This window comes from Diplotaxodon limnothrissa, linkage group LG13 (assembly GCF_057381915.1).
Source record: "Diplotaxodon limnothrissa isolate DT_005_m linkage group LG13, D_limnothrissa_male_GT1.1, whole genome shotgun sequence".
Lineage (NCBI taxonomy): Eukaryota > Metazoa > Chordata > Actinopteri > Cichliformes > Cichlidae > Diplotaxodon > Diplotaxodon limnothrissa.
Window position 1 is genome coordinate 10538178 of NC_140608.1, and position 21597 is coordinate 10559774.

General features: G+C 40.5%; 1 protein-coding gene across 2 annotated transcripts in view; it reads left to right on the forward strand.

Moving 5' to 3' along the window:
- The window catches only part of LOC146619864 (E3 ubiquitin-protein ligase NEURL1-like), a 31310-nt gene that overhangs the window by 4727 nt on the left and 4986 nt on the right, over positions 1 to 21597 (forward strand). For both annotated transcript variants that reach the window (XM_085369171.1, XM_085369172.1), the window contains exons 2-4: positions 1041 to 1282; positions 3532 to 3853; positions 19118 to 19837. In XM_085369171.1, the coding sequence (XP_085225297.1) occupies positions 1041 to 1282; positions 3532 to 3853; positions 19118 to 19837 (1284 nt within the window). The remainder of the gene's footprint in view (positions 1 to 1040; positions 1283 to 3531; positions 3854 to 19117; positions 19838 to 21597) is intronic.

The window sequence follows — 21597 nt, forward strand, 5'->3', positions numbered from 1 at the left end:
TTGTCCTCCGCCTCCTTCTGCTTCCTTTACCGCTTTCTGCTGATTATCAAACAAAAAGTTTTCCACAGAAAGAAAAAAAAAACAAATGCAACACAAATCAGATGATTATCTTGAAAGATGTAGAATAACAAAAGTGAGATTTCGGTGTTACCGGAAATGACCATTTACTGAAATGAGAGTGTTTTGCACAGACTTCTCGCAGCTGCATTGTTCTCCTAAATTACGGTGCCAGGAGAGCAGGTCTGTCTTTGTGCTGTTGGGTTTGTGTGTTTTTTTTTTTTTGTTTTTTTTTTGTTTTTTTTTTTTTTAAATCCAAGGACATTTAGCTTCTAATTTACAATACAGGTGTTATTACTGTGCTACCGTGAAAAGATGGAAACAGACTTATGCTTTAAATTGCTTAAATAAATGTAATTGCTTCTGTTTGTCTATCTGTCTGTCTCTTTGTTAGCAGTCTAGCATCCAAAGTTTTTAAGATTTCATTTTCAAATTTTTCGTGACGGTAGTTACCAACAAGAACTCAAGCTGATTTAGTTTTTGCGAAAATTGGGTCAAGGTCACACCAAATGTGAAAATCAGTCCAAACGTTATGTTACCCATGATTTCTTTTTATGGATCATCTTTAAACTCTACAACAATATACTAGGCCTTGGAGTACCAAAATTGGATAAGCATTTGACTTGACCGTCATTGTTGCAAGTTGACCTTGCAAAATATCATATATATGGGCATGGAAAAAGGGCATGGAGAGAGCTATACAACACGCTTTTTATTTTCTCAATACAACACTATACAACTATAGCCCTTGCCCTTTGGGGAAAGTTGGGTTCTCTGAGTGCTTTTGTTACCAAATTGGATAATTCAGGAGAATGAACCAGCCAGTGTGGTCCTGCAGTGGTACAGACAGCCTGATTCAATACTGCAGTCAAATGTAATCTAATATTTGGGTATTTTACTGTAAATTGCACCCCAAGAAAATTAACTCCCCCTCAACCCTTGACCAAAATAACCAACTCTTACGCTTCTCATTCTTCACATAGATTCCCTAAATGGACCGTTTCCAGCAGGACCTCACCGATATCACCACAAGCCCAAGCGCTGCCTTCCCATCCAGCCATGTGGAAATTTGTCCTCCTTCCCTCTGCTCTTCCACCCAAGCACCAAGGGCTCGCAGATCGTCATGGACATGTCTCAGAGAACTGTCAAGAGACAGGCCAGCTTCTGCAATGCCATCACCTTCAGCAACAGACCTATCGCTGTATATGAGCAGGTTCGACTGAAGGTAAACGATGCACTATTCGAATGTCATTTGTATTCACAGGGATAATTACTATTTGAGCCCCGGTATGCTACACACAGAAAATGACTGGGTTAAAAATTGACCTATTGCACAATGAGTCCAAAGTCCGACACCAGAACTAGAGCACAACTGGTTGTCATTTTCATAATTTCCTGTAACGAAAAAGTTACTTTACAAAACCATAGATTAGCACATCTTGTACTTTCTGATATTATTACAGTCAATTACTGAGAAGATCCAAATTGTGAGTGTGATGAAAAGTAGTCCTCTTTTATCTCTGTCCCTCTAATTCTGTTAGCATGTTTTCATTTTCTTCTCCCTGCCTGTCTGCCTCCCTTTCTTCATCCCAGCTCTTCACTCTCCTGTTTTCATTTTCTCTCTTTCCTCTCTGTGCTCTTGTGTGGGCCAAAGCGGCAGCAGCTTAGAACAAGTTTCCACTTCACCTATCAGGCCATCTATGTCTCGAATGTGAGAGAGTAGGGCAAGCACTGCCATGTGAGGAACACTGTTATCTGGCACAGTAAATGCAAAGTAAATAGTGCTTCGAAATAAGACAAAAATCGTTTGCAGGTGATAAACATACCGAGGTAACCAATCTTGAAAGTGATAAGTTGTTTTTTTAGCCCTGCTAGTGGTTTGGCACTATGATGGGAATGTTGTGCTGTCTGTTTGTTCAGACTGAAATATCTCAACTATTGGATAAATTGGCATGAAACTTACAGACATAGAAGCCCATCCGTCCATCTATTTTCTTAAGCACTCATCCAGCCAAACCAAATTAAATTCCTCAAGATAAGTAAAAATAACCTCAGTAACTCTATGTAAATGATTGATGTAGCCACATTTCAAAGCCTCGATGTTAGCTTTGCTTAGACAGGCTTCGCCATGCAGCGGGCCATATTATTTCGCAGATAGTTTCTTTCAAAATGCTCCAAGAGGCACAAACAGCACAAACATGGTTGAGAGGTCCACTTCAGTGAATTGAATTAGTGCAGGAGAGTTCAAGCAGACAACCATCGGCTACAGCTCCCTCTATGTCAGCATTGTGGACCACATGTGAGCGATAACGTTAATAAGGTTTATTTGCCCGCACAGGGAAATTCTTTTGCAATCACATTTCCATACACCAACATGGAGCAAACACATCTTTTTCAATACGTAGGGACACTTTCATTGCACCTTGAGGTTGTTTTGGCTAAACCACCTGGGCAGGCCATGTGTTGCCCATGTTTAGAAATTTGATGGCTTGAGGAATAGACAAGACATGGATGTTGCTTCTTGTTGTTCTGAAAAGTGAAGCCAAGGTGGAAGTGCCTCTGGTAGTACAAATTATTCCTGTAGTAAACAGCCTCCACTTTCCGGATGATTGTATTGGAACAAGTGCTAGTTTCAGAACAAACAGAATAAAACCTGAAGTAAATTTTGTAAATTATGAGTACACTCATGGGCCAATGACTTGCCAGTCACATGTGAGTATTGAGTAGCATGGTATCACTCACTTTCTCTGTAATGTCTTCCACGTGCTGCTGAGGCTTCACCATGAGACTTCACTAAACAATGGGTGATGTCACCATTGTTATATCCATCTTTCAAACACATTAACAGCCATAGTGGTTAATTTAAGCCTTACCAGTTTTAATTGGTATACTGGCTTGCAATTGGGACAGTGGTGTAATCATCAGCTGTTGGCATGCTAGAAGATAAGCTGTTGGACATGATTATCATCAGTTAGACATTTTTACCATGGTGACATTCTTAAACTCAAAGCGACACTGCACAACAAGTGCATATGTGTCTGTAGACTCTAGATATTTTTGGACAATATTTTAATCTTAATGCTCTTATAGTATATGCCTTTAATGCCCAGTACATGTTTCTGCCATTCTAATGGTTCCCATAGGCCATTTGTCATGGTGCTAACATGCTCCGATCTATCAGGCAAAACATTTTGGATTGTATCCATTTTCATAAAGAAGTCACATTTCACAATAATCTAGGACTAGCTGCTCTTGGCACTGACAAAACACAGTCATACCACTTTAAAGGTAATTGCAGCTATAATTATGACTGGGTGGAGGTAAAAAATTACCCAAATGCAAGCTTTGAATGTCATGAATTAATCACAGTGCAGTGCAGGTAGTATCACTGCAACTCAGCAGAAACTATGCCGGCCCAAATTTGGCTTTATTCTTTTTAGCTCATATTGTATCTTGCATGTATGTTCTCTCCAGATCACTAAAAAGCAGTGCTGCTGGAGTGGTGCTCTACGTCTTGGTTTTACATCCAAAGACCCATCAAGGATCAATCCAGACACCCTGCCCAAGTATGCCTGCCCTGACCTGGTCTCCCAAAGTGGCTTCTGGGCAAAAGCACTTCCAGAGGAGCTCTCCAATGAGGGAAACGTCATCTCGTTTTGGGTAGATAAGAAGGGCCGGGTGTTCTATCGAATCAACGACTCCAGCCCCATACTGTTCTTCAGTGGGGTACATGTCTCAGAACCCCTCTGGGCTCTCATAGACGTCTATGGCCTCACTAGGGGGGTCCAACTGCTAGGTGAGTCATGCATTCAGAGGCAGGTCTACGTTTTATTATCTCAAATATTTTATTTACTCCCAAAAACCTTTAAAACTACTCATATTCCTGCCAGTTCTAAGTTTGATTTGTGCTCTATTTACAGCTGTTGTAATGATCTTGCATTAGCTCATGAGACCCATTAAGGAGGCTAAGCTGAAATGGTAAACATTATACTGTTAAACATCAGCTAGAAGTTATCTCACAGCACCTCTCTGCCTGGGTAGACACTTACAGAGTTGATAGCATTGCTGCAGACTCTGTGTTCTTGGTGTAATGCTTTGCCACTGGAAAAACACTCTGCATCTGCTGCTTTTTCATCAAGTGATTAAAAGGTGATGTTACATACAGCTGCACTGCTTTTCCCACACCGGCCAAATGGCTCAGTGGAAAAAGATGGTGGGAGATTAGGCAGATTGTATAGTTAGCATGGCCGTTAGTATCAAAGAAATTTCCCTGAAGGGAGAATTTCAAAATGTCTGAAATCTTTTCTTACAATTCTGCCGTGCTGCTTAAAGGGTCATTACATCAAAGAAATGTGAAGCAAACCGGTCCGTCCCAATTATTAACAGCAGTGTTTCATCAATCTAAACCATCTCAAGTGTGTTTGGATTGGTGATTGTGTTGTATTTATGAAACACATCATAACCAAGCCAGCTTTTGAAAACAATGCAAATGGGCAAATAGGAATCCTTGTGGTTGCCTCAGTACTTATTTATAACCATTTCCAAGAACCGCACTGCCTCTCCCTCTAAACAAAAGAGGCTGTCAGCACCAGTAATAAAAATAGAAGAGGCTCCCATATTGTGTAGATAGTGCCATTTAACCTTATTTCTTGTGGTGTGGTTGACAGCGAGAAGCGTGCTATCTCGTGATGGGCTGTTTGGTATCCAGCGCCAGAGTGTAGCTATCTGGGGTTCACTGGCCTCATGGTGCTGACCAGCACATTGCTCTTGTTCTTTCACAAGAGCAATGTGGTGTGGTGTTCATCCCAACAGGATAGACGACAGTAGGGATGATGTCAGGTAATGAGATGTTTGGGGTGTTTTTCCAAGACAATCAAATCAGTGGAATGTCTCACTCTGTGGATCCAAGTCTGAGTTTGACTTCGTTTGACATGCAGTCAACTTGCCTTCAACCCAAACTCGGATTCATATGTTTAAATGAAAGTCCCATTGGTATAATAAGAGAATTTTTCCGTTTTACAATTACAATTAAATCTGGGGTTTTCTGGAATGTGAGATCATACTTTACGCAATCTATGCCTGTGTATAATGTGAATGAGGCCAGCAGCCATAAATCCCACAGTTTCTACTCTAGTTTTTCCATATTGATCACTTTTATCCTCACATTGATGGCTTAAACCGAAAAGCCTCAGCCCTCAGTCAGCTAAAGGATCACTTGGCTATCAGCTTTCCTCTATAGCCTGAGAACGTCACTGCTCAAGAGCATGGTATATCTCAAAAGGCCAGTATTGTCTCAGGGGTTGGCTGCAGTTCAGCAAACACTTAGCCTGAAATATGGGCAGACACATCAAAGTCTGGTGTTGCAAACTGGCATGCAATTTCCTTTAACAGAAGGCTGCTTTTTGATTCTTAATGATGCTTAAAAGCTGAGCCAAATTTCACCTGTTGTGGGCTTACACAATCTGCCCAGGTGGGAATTATAGATCGCCAGCAGTTTTTTTTATTTTATTTTATTTTTTTTAACAGAAGACAAATTGTACGAGGAGCTGTGAATAGACTCCACGGAGTGTGGAGAAAGGCTTGGTTGGGTGACCTTGATTTGGCTTTTGAGATAAATGTGCAGGACAGTTTAAAAAGAAAAAAAGGCAGAATAAGATGCGATCAATTGTTTACTCATGATGATGATGATGATGATGATGATGATGATGATAATAATAATAATAATAATAATAATAATAATAATAATGTGCATCACTGATTAGATAATGTGCTTCAGGAGTGTTAAAGGGCTTCACCACTAAGTTTACATAGGACTACTTTAGTACAGAGGGAGTACTCCACTCCACTCAAATTTAGGACCGTTGCAAAATCGTTTCTACTCAGCCAAACAACTCACTCCAAGACATTTCAGTCAGAGGTTTCGCTGCAGGTGCCTGATGTGGCCTCAAGATGCTAATCTCCAGCACTGATGACGGCTGTTATGTTCACTTCTTCCCGAACATGAGATTTAATTTACATTATAAGCTGAGAGTCTTCATATCCAACCAATTCCTGATTCAAGTGACATCTTTGGAAGCAATTTATCAGATTTCATGCACCTCCCTCAGAGCCGCAGATGATTTCATCAAGATTTTCTCCCAAATGCATTTCCTAAGCACTGTAAACAGACTTTTATGTTTAAAAACCGAAGGCCGCATCAGAGACCGGAGCTTGATTCATTTGGAAAAATGTCAGCTTTTGGTATTTAGTTGGTATTTATTTACATTAATAGATATATGAGATTCAGCATATCAGAAGTCTGTTTTAGTCCATTTTTAAACATGTCTTCTTTGTTTCACTTTCAGCTTAAGAAAATCTATGGTATGATAACAGATTTCACTTCTCGTAACATTTTATGTCTATTCCTGTAAGCCGAACCAGTCTTGTCTTATTACCTCATTCCTCAGCTGACACGGCAGACACTGCCCTCCATTCACTTTGAGACACACATAGTGAGCTCGCTGTGATCTGATTTCATCCTTTATGTAAAAAGAATCCATGTCTTTAATATTTAATGGATTAATCATAATAATGTTCCTGCACACATCAGCATCACAACTGTTACTTCTGCAAAGTGCCACCTGAGTATTACTACCCTGTTAAAAGGTGATGGTTTGATTGTCTTTTCCTGCACAAATATTTTCTGTGATCCCTTCCAGGGTGAATATTTCTTAAAAATCTGAATTTATTCTGAACGCATGATGAAGTTTTATAATTATCCGAGTCATTTTTCAATAGATGTTTTTCATTCAGTGGCTGCAACCTCCCCTGAGGAGACGCAGTCAAAACTTTGTTGTTTTCTTTAGCCAGTGGCTTATCCGCATCAAACGCATGCTCTGCATCGTTCTCATACCTTTGTGTCCATTTGATCTTTTACAACCAAAACATGCTATATTAAGGGATTCAACCAAGCTGCTATCCGTCATCACCATTTCACTTGCGCTGCCTCTTAATGCGGTCTGCTGTCAAACAGCTTAACTGCTCTCAGGTCTTATTCTGATGTTCAAGGATCTTTTCCAGTGCAGTGTTGTTTCCACTCTTATCATGGGAGTGCAGTTCAGTAGCTAGCCACCCATGCAAGAAGCCAAAGGTGATCCTGAGATCAGTGAGACTGCTTGAAAGCTGAGATGGCGTTACGTAAGAGAGGAACCTAAATTAATCTGCTGAAATCAAACTGAGCCTCGGGGGTTGTCCAGACCAACAATGCTGCCCATGCAATTTAAGAAAGATCTGTTACATCACCACACTTGTCCTACTCACACAGCTATCAATAAAGACTAAAGTGCATTGCTTGGGCTTTGTACAGAACGGACTGTGCTGTTGAGGATGCACGACACTACCACTTTAGCCCTTAGTAAGATTGACAAAAGATTTCCTCAAGTGTATAATATGTCCCAAGCAGTATAACTGGTTTTAAAGCTCAGTTTTCTCAGCTGTGTTTTCATAAAAAGGTCTCTGTTTACTATGTTTCCTCTAGCAGTATAACCAAAAGCCTGGCTTTACGTAAACCTTTTTAATACCCCCCCCCCCCCCCCACTAATATGAAATCAAAAAGTGTTAGTTTTCTTTTCTTACTTGCTAACTTATAGGCAACTTGTCAAGCTACAGAAACCAGGTCATAAATATCTGAAAAGAAACACACAGGGAAATGGTACACCGTTTTGTGGTAAAAAAAATGTAATGGGGGATCCGAATGCTCCCTTTACACCTATATAGCTGCAGTCTTAGCAGAATCTGTTTGTTTATGGGACGTATCCCAAGAGACCACACAGCATCCTCGGTTTTGTACAGGTATGATGGATTTTTTCCAAGTTAGATAAGCCGACAGAGTCAAAGGCATCTTTTGATAGATGCAAGATGCTTTACTGGGGGTTTGTTTACTAGAGGTAGATGAGTCACTTAATCACTGACAGAATGGTAGTGATCCGTGAGGCCGGCATCAGCTAACATCATCTGCAACCTGTCCTCTAGTCATTAGAGAAGAATCCAAAATGACTGCCAGACTGTCAAGAGGCTGCGTACCTCTCAGGTGATTAAGAGGGAACTGTTGACATCAATCATTTCCATACACGGCATTGCGACACATTAGACTGTAGAGCTTCATGGTGGGGAAAACTCCTGCTATTTGCTTTTCATGCTTACTAGCGTCTTCAGGGACATCCCTAACATTTACACCTGATGAAACACAGGAAAGGTTCCTTTTTTTTAAAATGCATGCTGCATAGAATATCCGTAGTAGTTGCAAGTATCCATGCATGGCTTTGGCAGCTTCACTTAACAGTGGAGAGAATGTTTTTTAAAGTTGTCCACAATAAGGATAAATCTGTATTGCTTTAGTCATTTCTTGTGTTTTCACCTGGTAGATCATTAGACTGTGCATTATACAGAGATCTGAACTATTTTATTGTGGACTGGGAATTGTGATCACTTAAAATTAGCACAAGTCACTCTCCTACTCCATAATAAAAAGATACCCAGTTTGCACTCTTTTTCCTGCCAGTCCAGATTAGTTTGGAGTGCAAATCTGACAACAACTGCAATCTTCATTTACCTTATGGCTGCTGCTACTGAAATGTTGGTTATCTTTATTATGATTCATCTTTCGACTATTTTAATTCCTAATTGTTTCAGTCTATAAAATGAGAAATTAGACATCACTATCCTTTAAATCAGCGCCATCAAACCAGCTATTTGCCAAAAGAGCTAATATTAATAAACATAAAGAACACAAAAAAGTTAGCATTGGCTGTATGTTTAAACAATTTTTAAGCTAGTTATTTTATTATAAAGTGACTCGGAGCTGACAAGCATGCACCTCCCTGTAATCATATAATTTATCCCTACTCGAGAAATATTGAAGATTAACACTGACGGGCCTCAAGTCCAAAGCAATAAACTCCACAGCTCTCATCATCATATTTTTCCATTTTAATGATGGAAGAGGTTTCACATCCAGCTTGTCTGGGTGCAGCTGCTGCTGTTGGCTGCCGCTGGAGCTGGTGAAGCTGTGGCTGAATTGGACCACACATACTGAAATATGCCAAGTCAAATATGGAAACATCAAGCACTAAACAGTTGTCAGAACAGTCTAACTTAGACAAGTTGGCTTACAGGGTTTAGATGATAGATGACTGCTAAATTCTTAGTCACACACACCTAAAGAATGGAGGGTGACCCTACCATAGTCCATGGAAAAATGTGTATTCCTCAAATCATTGGCAAGTGGTTGCCTCTTGTCACGCAGGCCTAGAGACCAGTTAGCAACCCCCTAGCACACTGGTCACTAAGGAACAATGTGTATTCTCCAACTGGTTAACAAGCGGTTGCTGGATGTTGCTGACATTTGCTAGCTGAAAGTGGTTCCAAAAAGTGTGGCATTAAAAACCCTGTTGCAATTGTTTTTGTTTCCTAGCAGAATGCCACAGTTGCCTTTAGTTTGCATGGAAGATGCCAGCTTATCTGCACCTTTGTAGAAAATGTATCATGTTGCTGAATCCTACACTTTTCCAAACGAGCAACTTTTACTGTAGTTACTTTAGTTGGCAAGTGTTTGCAGACAAGTTTCATGCAAACTGCAAGCGACCAGTTTGCTAGTGACAAAAGCGATCACCAGGATGTCTTAGTGCAGCACCATCTTTGCCACCAAATTTAACTAGTGACAGCCAGCAGGCTGGAACAACGACTCTTCAGTCTGAGAATACACATTTTTGTTGCAAGAGAGTCACAGACTAGTCTCTACATCTGTGTAATTGAGGCCTAAGCTTAAAGTTTACAACAGCGTCACTGTGTCAGTTAGTTTGGAGAAGATAAACATTCAGTAAATATAAACATTAAGGACATTAAACATAGTAGTGTCTGTTATTTTTGGCAGTGCTGTGAAAACATGGAGTGTTATCAAAACATCTCCATGTTTTCCACGGATCAACCCTGGAAGGCTATCGAGGTAGCTCTTCTTATTATTATTAAAACGGTGGACCGATTACTGAGAATTTGATTATATGAAACAATATCGACAAAATAATTGAGCAATTGCCTGTGAGACTGCAACCCAGATTCTTTAAATGATCACTTTATCAAATTTTCCCCAAGGGCCGCAGAGACTCTTAGTCCCATTTCAAATTTGTCGCTGAACAGATTTACAGTATTTCATCATGTGTCCATAGCAATTCTTTACTCTTGTTATTGTGTTACTTTCATGTTACTCAAATAAAAGCGAAACAGTTTGCAGTTGCCTTTGACTCATACCTGTTTTATCAAGAGAGATAAACTGCACACGATGAAAAGCTCGGTGCTGCACAAACATGTTTGACGAAACCTGATTGTGCTGTACTTTCCTTTCTTTGTGTCTATTTTTGTCTGTGCTCGCTCCGTATGCCACATACTTATGTTCACTTGCTACAGATCTCACCTATTGTTTCTCTTGTCAACACAGATTATGTGGCCTTTCACAAGGTTTGATTTGTGGATTAATATGTTATAAATATAGAGGCAGATCTGATAAGTGCAGTCGGAAACAAGTGCACGCAGGATTGGGTCAGTGGGGCTGATTTAAAAAAAGATTCAGTATCATAAAATGATGCCCAAAGTGGTTTCTGTAATAGCATACAAGTAAAACTTTTAATTCAGTTTTTATACTGTATCCAGTCATGATGTGGTCCTACCTTTTTCAAAGGGGCTTCATAAGGGAGCAGAACTAAACTCTTTGTTAATTTTGATTGATGAAGACACGCGATAGGCCTCAGGGTTCTTATTACCCTGAAGTACTGCAAATGGATGTTGTGCTAATACATTGGGTTTCTGGTCTGCTGCTTACAGCCAAATCCTCCAAAAACAATAAACTTGAAATTCAGCATGATAATAACAATATGCAAAGTCATCTGTCAAAAGTCAGTTTGCAGCCAAAGGCAAAAGGCAGACAGTGAGAGAGGAAAGCAAAAAGAAATGCTAAATGTCTCCATATTATAAACATTCGGTAAGTTCCTTGAGGTGAATTCTTTTGGCAGAATTAGACTGAAATCATGAATCATACTTCAGCTTGTCGCGCTTTTCTTTCTGTTTTCTTCAGCAGTTGCTGTCTGTGTGATGAAAACCTGAACAAATCGAACGAAAAGTGATCCTTTTTTTCAAGGGACTGGACATTTAAACCTGATTACAGTCGCATTATGATTTCGCAAGGCTGTGGACGCCGTCCCAAGTTTTCCTGTTATGGAAATTAATGAAGCTTAAAACTTACGTTCCGGTCAAGAGGACATTTAGGCCCATGTTAATACCTTTTTGGGTAAAACGATGCAAGGCTAGAGAGGCCTGTGCAAGATCTGAGGTAACCTTACTCATTCCTAACTAGGTACATTGTCTTTGCTTCTATGTCATAACCAGTTTGATACTGAGGTTGCTAGCTCTCGGGCAAGTGATAAATCTATCCATAATCCACCCGTCCTTTAAGTTTAAAAAGAAAAAAAAAGAATAAATAAATCAAAATTTGTGGTCGTAAAGGTCATAAAAATAGCAGAAATTGCTATATTTAAATTATTTTTCTGTACTGCTGTATTTGAAATACAAATTATTAAACTGCTAAACATAACAGTCTCAGAGTATAGTTGTAGTGTAACTTGATAGTACAGATCTTTGTACTTGAGTCACCCTTTTATTTCATAGCAGCCAAACAATTCCCATTTGCATGCATGTTTGCAGCCAACCTTGCAAAACTATTTATTAACTTAAAAAGCATTTTTGAGATACAGTGTGGAGATACAACGTCAGTTTGGAGAAAACAAGACTCTTGGACACAGTCGTGTCAAAAGGACAACCTTTACTCCTTCTATCTAAATTAAGAGGTCAAGTAGCAGCCAGTTCAAATGATTGATTTTGATTCACTGAATGCAAGTGTGACAAACTCCGTAAAAGCAAAACGTTTTGACAGGTTGCCGGTCTGGAGCATTCAAGTGTGTGTTCACTCTTTAGAGGATTGTTGCAGTGTGTTAAAGTCAAAGCAAATTCACCAAAGGTCAGCATGTGCAATGCTCTGAGGAATTCTAAAACCTTCAGCTCAGACTCTACAGGCCTCAGTTAGCATGTTAAATATTAAAGTTCATGCAAGTACAACCAGAAAAAGACTAATATATGAATAAGTATGGCTGAGACAGGAGGAAGCCTCTTCTCTTTAAAAAAACAACAACATGACCTCATCTAGATGCTGTAGTTAGATGAAATGCTGTAGTGGGACCTTAAGAGCGCTGTGTATAAAGTAATGGCCGCAAATCCAGTAAACTGAAGCAACATTGCGAAGAAGAGTTGGCCATAATTCCTCTATAATGATGTGACCGAATGATAGTCCTTAAGGAAACCGTTGCTTCAGTTTATTGCAGCTAAATGTTGTTCTATGGCTTATTGAGTCATGAGGTGTATGTACTTGTGAAAACTTTCTCTTTCATATGACTGCATGTTTTGGATGCTATGTAAATAAAGAGTTTATAGTACAGTGGCTTCAATCAGCACAAGGAAAGACCTGATAAATGACTAGCAAACAGAATCTGCAAATTCAAAGGAAGAATTGCCTTACTGTTCGTTTATTTTAGCATGCTGACTGAAAAAAAAAAAAAAAATCAAAAGCTACCACTGAAAGCGTTTGAACAGTTGCTGGTATTTGGTATAATTATAGTGAAGTGATTGGGTGCTTGCCGAGGGGCCTTGAAGAGCCTTTCAGCTTCTATAGCTGCATTCAGGAGTCAGAACAGAGACGAGCTGGTTTCACCGTCCCCAAGACACACAGTGCATGAGTGTTACGCAACATTATGGCCCATTAGCGCTTCCCATTTCTCATGACAGTTTTTGGTCGCTTATATTTCCACTATTTTAAAGCCACTGTTAAGTGATTGCATAAATGTGTCCATTCATCTCCAAGTAGTTATTTTGTTAATGCTGCACACACACCCAGGAATGGCATGTTCAGTTTTTTGTTTTGTATTTTAATCACACATCCTCTCCTACAGGCCGGTGAGGTGTGAGTGGAGGACACAAGTGTACAGCTCCCTATAGCACTGTATTCTCTAAGTCACTTTTGAGTGTTTTTACTTGGATTATAACTAAGTAAATTAAATCTGCCAGACAGTCAGCTACAATTAAATAAGGGGCTTGATATAAACTAAAGGGCTGTATTTTGACCTAACATCTGCCAGAGTGTACACACTGGGATTAGAGTCCACTTATTTATGAGAGCTCTGTTTCTGGTGATCTCAGGGCTTGGAATTCACTTGATTTGTTGAACCAAAATAAATGCCGCTGGCCAGGCTATTATGCTTCAGCTGTGATTTAATCGGTGCAGATGGAATCGAACAGATTTTCAGGAAATCAAAATAGAAATCGTAATGGAGCCTGTCAGTTTTGGATCCAGGAAGCTGGACTGTACCGGGGGAAGCCTTTGGAGAGGAGGCTAATCACTTTCAGATGACCCGGTGAAGACGTGAAAGCGTGCTCTCTTTCCTGTGTGTCGATGTGTGCACAGATGTTCGCTTGATATTACTTTCACCAAAAACAATGAGATGAATCAATAATTGGAGAAATGTGTTTCAGATTGAGACACCTCATCAAGCAGTGGACGGTTGTCCAATGTGGAATTACCTAAGATGAGTAAGGCTGTGTAGAAGCACTGCATTACAGGCAGTTTCAGAAGGCTGACCCTAGAGGAAACTGTGCCCTTGAAGTGCTCAGCAGCGTCTTCATCTGCTGCCATTTCTCCCTTCAGTGTGTGCCCTTTACTTTTCACTATCACAATCATAAATTCTAAAAACCAATTGCTTAACTTGGTCTCTCAACATATGTGGCTTTTGTTGCACATGGGGTCCTATCATGTATCACTGTTATAGCTTTTAGACCCTCTTGCTTCACGTACACTTTCCTTAGTGAGCTCAGTCTGGGGTTTTTGGTTTTTTTTTTCTTTCTTTGATAAGCGGAAGCCCATCCCTTTCCTTTTTGGGACAGGCGCATAACCCTCGCCAAACACCTCTCTTATGATGGATGACTTCACTCAGTCATTGCAGACAGAGCCCTGGATAGCTCTGCAATGCATGCATACTTACGGCAAATCCCCAAACGCACACACATATATGCACACGCACACAGTCGGTGCTGCTGACCTTGTATAGAGGTTGCAGCTTCATAAAAAGACCAAAATACCTCTTAATCTTGTTCTACCAGCGCAAGGAAGAGGAAGAAATCTCCCTCGTCTATATAGTGCCACGCCACTGTCTGACTGAGAGGTGTCCATGACTAAAAGAGGCACAGCATTCCCCAAAAAAAAGAATGTACATAAAAACAGCTCTATTGCAATATGTGCATTTCTTGTGAGTTACACAAGATGCAGTTAGCTCTTAATATAAAGCATACTGTTTGTTTAGACTGTGTGTGAGTTTGTCTGTCTGCAGTTTGTTTGTTGTTAAACTGGCTTGTGTTTACAGTAAAACAGGATTTCGGTTTCGGTTACAGCCTCCCATTGCACATGAAATATCGTCTCCAGAAACAGGTTTTTCCAGGCAGTGTGAAGGCATTTATGCCTGTGAATGTTGGGACTTGTTTGAATGTGTAACAACGCAAGAGGCAGAGGGATGTTTATCTATCTGTCGACTACTTTTTTTTTCTTTTTATTTCCTACAGGTGTATATTTTGGCATGGATGTGTTCTTGCTTTCTCAAAGCCAAGAAATGTCCCCATAATGTGTAGCAGGAGTTGAGCTACACTGATTACTGATGTTTTCTCACAGCTACAATGATGGTATAAAGAGCCAGAGTCAAAGCGGTCAGCCGCTGACCCTGTAGTATCAGTCTGGTATGTGTTCCTCTTTTCAAATAGTGTTTTTTTCCTTCTCCTGGGACCAAGAAGCTGGAGCTGTTAAAAGGCCTCTTAATGCTACTGGGCCAATTGCAGCCATGCACTTAATCATTTCAGTATTGTTTTTTGTCCCAGATCCAAGAAGAAAAAATCCGAATTCAGACTATTCAAAAGCTTTAAGGACATGAACTTCGAAGTAGAACATAATTACCATTATGTTTAGGACATGTTATTAAAGAAACCACTGGAGCACTGCCAGCTGTTACGACTCAAAAAATTGTTACTCTAAGCTGCAATGAATTTCTGTTGGTACCGTGCTTAATTTTCTCACATAATTCAGAAGACTGTGTGCGACATTTTAATGAGAGTGCAGATTGTAAGGAAGAGTTGGTTCTTCATCAACCAAAGGGCTTACAGTTACAAAAAGGTGTGTGTGCGGAAACTCACTGGTTTATGAATTTGCTTTGTTAGAACAGTTTTCATTTGTATCCAATACTTTTAGCTAACACCTTTAACCTATGGTCCTTGCTAGTACTGAGTTGAAACCCTTTTGCTGCCCTAAATGTTTGTGACGTAGATTTACAAAGTGCCGGAAACAGTTTTTTCAGAGATTTTGCTCTATGCTGACATGATAGCATCACACAGTTGCTGCACATCCGTGGTCTGAATCGCCGCAATCGCAAAGCTGCTTTATTTGGTGGCTTGGAGACTATGGAGGCCATTTGAGTTGAGTGAACTCATGTCATGTTCAAGAAATCAGTTTGAGATCATTTAAGCTTTGTTATCCTTCGTTATCCTGCTGGAAGCAGACTTCAGAAAATGGGTACACTCAGGCCATAAAGGGATGGAGGTGGTCAGCACTAATACTTGAAATGATGCTCATTTGGTACTAAGGGATCCAAAGCATGCCAAGAATCACCCACACATTCAAGGAAGGATAGTCCATGCCAAATTCTTACCCTCAGAGCAGAAACTGAGACACATCAGTCCAGGCAACATTTTCTCAATCTTCCTAGCAGCTTCAAGCATTCTGGCCATTCTCTTCTGACCTCTGGCATCAACAAGGCATTTTCTCCATCAGGACTGAGCTCACTGGGTATTTTCTCTTTTTTGGAACAGTCTCTGCAAACCCTGGAGATGGTTTTATGAGAAGATCCCAGTAGATCTACAGTTTCTGAAATACTCAGACCAGCTCGTCTGGCACCAACAACCATGCTACATTCACAGACAGTTAAATCACCTTGCTTCCCCATTTTGATACGTGGTAAAAAAGACATTGTTTTGCACATTTTATCAGACAGAAGATAAATGTGGTGTATTAGGTGTTTCAAGCTTCACCATGTATTACCCAAAGATTTTCATAGTTTGTCAAAAGTTTCATGAGTAAAATTCTTTCCCAGACTCTTTTCAGGCTAAACCCAGGAAGAGCTCATACATATTTAGTTGCCTCACGTCTTTGTCTTTCTTTGTTTGGTCGTCTTTTATCTTTTGTATATCTTTTTTATCACAATCCCTTGGAATTTCTTTGAATGTTACTATTCCCCTCACAGCTTGGCTTGAGTGCTGCGCCAATCTCAGAAACCAAAACTGTGAACCACAGGAAGCTTTAATAGCAAGAATAGAAATTATCTCCTGTAAGTCGGCTAACTTTGCCTTGAAGATGATAAGGCGGCTAATAATAAGACTCTCGTGCCTGATCGTGCACGCTCTTGGCTGAGGTAGTAATGAATGTCAAGCACTTTATCAGAGGCTAGCCGGAGATGTGCCATCTTTGTTTGATAAAGGAGAGATGTTGAGGTCTGCCCTTTCATTCAAGTGCCTACCCTATTTTTTTTTTTTTTTTTTTTTTTTGTCAGGTCGTCCCTTGCTGCGCTCTCCTTCTTCATCCACTTCTCAAAGGGAAAGCCCAAAGCAGATCGAGGCTGGGAGCCGTCATGTCACTCATCTCTCAGCCTGCCCTCTGCTTGCTCTCCTCAGATGTCCAATCAGCCTAATTTTAGCTTGTTTTAGATGGCCGTGTTAAATATGTCTCTGTGTCCCCAAGCGTGCCATGATGCAGATGATCTGTGTGCATGGAAAGCACACTCACGCTGTGTTTTCTTTTTTTTTTTAAATGATGCTCCTGTGTGGTTTCTATTTAACAGTGAGCAGATTTAGCACAGGAAGGCCTATTTGTGAGGTGGGGTGGAGAGCATGGAGAGACATGTAATGCCGTTTTTAGGAGTCCCTTTACCTTTCAACGATTGGAAAAAAGCTGATTTTAGCATCCAGACACATAGCTGAAAATGTCACCAGTAGACAGAGGTATATTAAGTTGCTGGTGCTGAGGCAGTTTGTTTTGTAAACACTTGTGGTAGCTATTTGGATGTATACATATGGTTTTACTCTCTGACAAAGACTATATATAAACTGGCTTCAGTAAATTTTTGGAAATATAATCTTTGCATTTAAAGGCTCGGAGGACTGGAGCTGTGGTAAGTCTCACTTGCACACTTGGAGTTATGGTAGAAAAAAAATAGTGCACCCTTTATCAGTTCTAGGCTTTAACATATCAGGACATAGTTTAAGAAAATCATCTTTCTTTAGCAGCTATTAAAATTATTTAAATCTAGCCTTAGGTGTAAAATGACACCCAGCAGTTTCCACTGTTCCATCATTTATTTAACAAAAACTAAACCCAAATGCAGAAGCAGAGTGTGAAATATTAAATACACCCCGTGATTCAGTAGCTTGTACAACTTTTAGCAGTAACAGCTTAAAGTAATTGTTTTCTGAATGACCTTATTAGTCTCTCACATCATTGCGGAGAAATTTTGGCCCGGTCTTCTTTACGTTGCTTCAGTTCATTGAGGTTTGCAGGTATTTGTTTTATGCGCAGTTCTCTTAAGGTCCACCTACAGTTTCATTCTGGTTGAATTCAAGACTTTGACTGGGAAATCGCTTTTCTTTTTCAACCATTCTGTTGCAGATTTGCTGCTGTCCTTGAGATCATTGTTCTGTTGCATGGCCTAATTTGACAAGCTTTAGCTGTTGGACAGGTCATGAACTTCAACATGTAACTTGCTAAGGCCTTTAGGGTCTAAGACGTAGCTTTTAGGTTTGTTGCACTGTACAATCTGACCTTTAGCAGAATTAGCTGGGATGTCCTAGAACGATTGATGGGTAGCAGTAATTGACTTTCTAAGATAAGTTTTCATCCTTGGCATTGTGTTAACATATACCTGAATATACTAGAGCAGCCAACTGCTAAATCTTCTGCTTTTATAGAGGTGCTCACACTTGCTGATGATCAGTTAATCAAGTGCATTTAATGAGCAGCACCTGGCTCCTACTTACCCTCCTAATTCCTACTTGAAGCAGTGAAAATGTCCGTAGTTTTTCACACGCTGTGTCTGCATGTTGGCTCAGTGTCTGTTGAATAAGTAATGGCACAAATCTCATGTCATGTGGTTCAGCAGAGGTTGCATTTACTTAATTTTAAGACGTGCGAGAGACCAGTGTATTTTCATCATGTTGTGATACATAAAACCTCAAAACTGAAAGAGGGTGTACTTTCTTTTTACCATGACTGTAAGAAACAAGCAAAAGAAACCACAGGACCCTGAGCTAGAGACAGCGAGACAGGGCCTCAAACACAGGACCTCTTTTTCCTTCAGTGTTACATAAAGCTGTTATGTCCTACTGTGATGGAGCCACTGGGCCTGCAGCTATAGCTTTCCCCCACTTAAAGTGCTGATATGTTTCGGGAACATATAAACATTGAAAAATTTTGTTCATACTTTTGAAGCCTTAGTGCAGAGAGAGCTTTAGAATGAATATGTTATAAAACAGAGAAGCCGGAAGCCACCATTTGTTTAGAGTGGCAGGTGTGATGAATAAACAGTGTATAGACTGAGGATATAAAACAAAATAGTGTTATACAAGGAAATATGCAGATTACTAAGTGGCTACATTAATTTCATTTAGTCCTCCTGACTCTGTTTTCTACTTGCAAAGACTGTAAATTGATTCATTTTTTGCAGCTGTAAAGCCAGAGTGCTAATAAAAATTATTAGAGAACAAATAAAGGCAGTGTGCATGAATTTAGATTTGAATGTGCTCTGTAAAAAAAAAAAAAAAAAAAACCCCACCACAAACAAGTGATTACATAACATCGCTGTGTGTGTGTGTTCTTTTTTTCTTCTTCTTTTTTCCACAGACAGCGAGATGGTCCCACTGGATTGCCTGCGTCCTCGTTCTCTCGCTTCCGCCCACCAGACCGCCATTCAGCGAAGCAGTGGTGACCCTCGCCTCTCCGTCAGCCTGTGTGACCTGAGCCTGCAGCAGCAAGAGATGCATCTGGAGGAAGATGATGAGGATGAGGAGCAGCTACATCCCCTGAGCTCCTCCTCCTCCTGCCATGTGCCCCAAAACTCACAGAACTCACAGCAGTGCTCGCTTCTGCCCAGCCATTTGGACAATGATCTGCACTTTCACTCTGTGCACGGCATCCACGTAACCGTGCTGGATAAGCACACGGTGGCTCGGCTGGATCACCGCGGTGATGAAAGGACATTGGTGTTCACCAGCCGACCAATGCGCTGCTCAGAGACTGTATTTGTGAAGGTGAAAGCAGGTGTCTCGCGGCCCGGGTCGCTTTCTTATGGCGTGACATCCTGTGACCCCGCCACCCTGAGGCCCATTGATCTGCCGTCTAACCCAGAGTCCCTGGTTGACCGCAAGGAATTCTGGGCTGTGCGTCGCGTAGCGATGCCACTCCACAGCGGCGATATCTTGGGCTTTGTGGTGAACGCAGAGGGGGAGGTTATGATGAGCCATAATGGCGTCAGTGCAGGGATGCAGCTGTGCGTCGATAACTCCAGGCCTCTCTGGATGTTCTTCGGTCTGCACGGCACCATCACACAACTCAGGATTTTAGGTAGATTCAGTTGATCTTTTCATGTTTTTATCTTTTCATTGTGTGTGTGTGTGTGTGTGTGTGTGTGTGTGTGTGTGTGTGTGTGTGTGTGTGTGTGTGTGTGAGAGATACCTAAAAATCTATTTTTATGTTCTTAAATCAAATTTGGATTAGAACAAATTCAGGAAAAACCTAAGCTATCACAAGAATGGACTCCATCACTGTTATTGCTCCCTCAGAAAACACTAAGATTTTTTTACCTAAGAGCTGCTTGCATTGAAGCCATGTTTAACTGTCGAGCCACAGCCCTTTTAGAAAATGAGTTTTTGGTAATTAGATTTCAGTCTTTTATTAGATTTCAGTTTTTCAAGATTTTTGTTCCTTTTTCCTCCTTCTGAATAATTAAATCTTCGTTCAAGGAAATCAGATGTGCTCACAGATCTTTGCAGGGTGTCAGTTGTAACTTTCCGTTCTTAACTGAGTGCGTGATCGTGGAATGACCTTTGGAAGCTGAATTCCCACTCAGTCAAGTCATGAAATAGTTTCTCCCTCCTCTGTTGTCTGGGGCTGCTCTCTGCCTTTTTATCAACTCATATATCGCTTTTGGAATTTACATCCAACCCCCACGATTTGCCCGTGAATGTTAACTTTGTACCGTCGGATGAACAGACCTCGTATCAGCTGGGTTTGATTCCAGCAGATTTCACACAGTGATAACGTGACGTTACCTCAAGGTACTCTGAACTAAAAGTGTGGGTGTGCGTACACAGTTCAGGACTCAGAATGAAAAAAAGTAGGAACAGATAATTGCGCTCTCCAAAATAATTTCTTGGTTGGAAATGAAATGATATGGGTTATATGTAAATGCTGTAGTGATTATGACTGAGTAAAAACAGATTTCTTTTCAGGGAGCTTTGAGGAAATTGATTTGCCTTCAGGCTCTGTCCAAGAGCTACAGATCACTTGATTGTTCAACTCTTCAGAACATGTAATCAGTCTACTCTGTACATATTTGAATCTCTTTGGGAGAGTTTCAAAACAGGGTTTACTGTAGGTGGAAAATTGAAGGCCCTCGTGTCAGTAAAAGGTTATTTTTCTAGGTCATTTGACATTCAGCATCTGCCCTCATTTTGTGCAGAACGAGGTTAAGATTGAAATATTTATTTTGATTTCCTCAGTGGTAAGTCTCCTGCACTTTAAGGATTTTTATAAGCTGGAGCTTGGACATAGTTTATTTGCCTGTATTGGTAAAATATCACAGCAGGCAGGCATCATGAGTGAGTGCTTGTGATCTGTTTATCTTCATCGCAGATTAAGTCTTGATAGAGAACAGTTTTCTTACAGCTCAGAATTACACGATAGACATCTTTTCATAGAAAATCTAACATTTGAGATGAAAAAGAGGGTCAAAATACTCTGGTTGGTTAGTTTTTTTTTTTCTATAATAATTCATCTGTGGATTCTCTGCTCTCTCTCCTTTCATGTAGTCAGTCAGACCAGGAACTGAAGAGGTTATTTCTGTCTTGCGTGGGCTCCCAGCAGTCAGCATTATGTATCAGGAGGGTGCCTGTGATCGCTCCTCATGATGCCCTCCATATGCATTATTAAAATGTAATTGCATGGAGAATTGCAATGCTGGGTTTTCCACCCACAGCCAGTTCCTGTCACACTGGTCCTCGAGTCGTCTCTGTACTTCCTCTTTTCCTTCTGCCTTTTTCTTCCTCTTTCTCCCTCCCATCCTGATTCTTTGGGGGTATGAGCATTCTTCGAGTCATTACCCA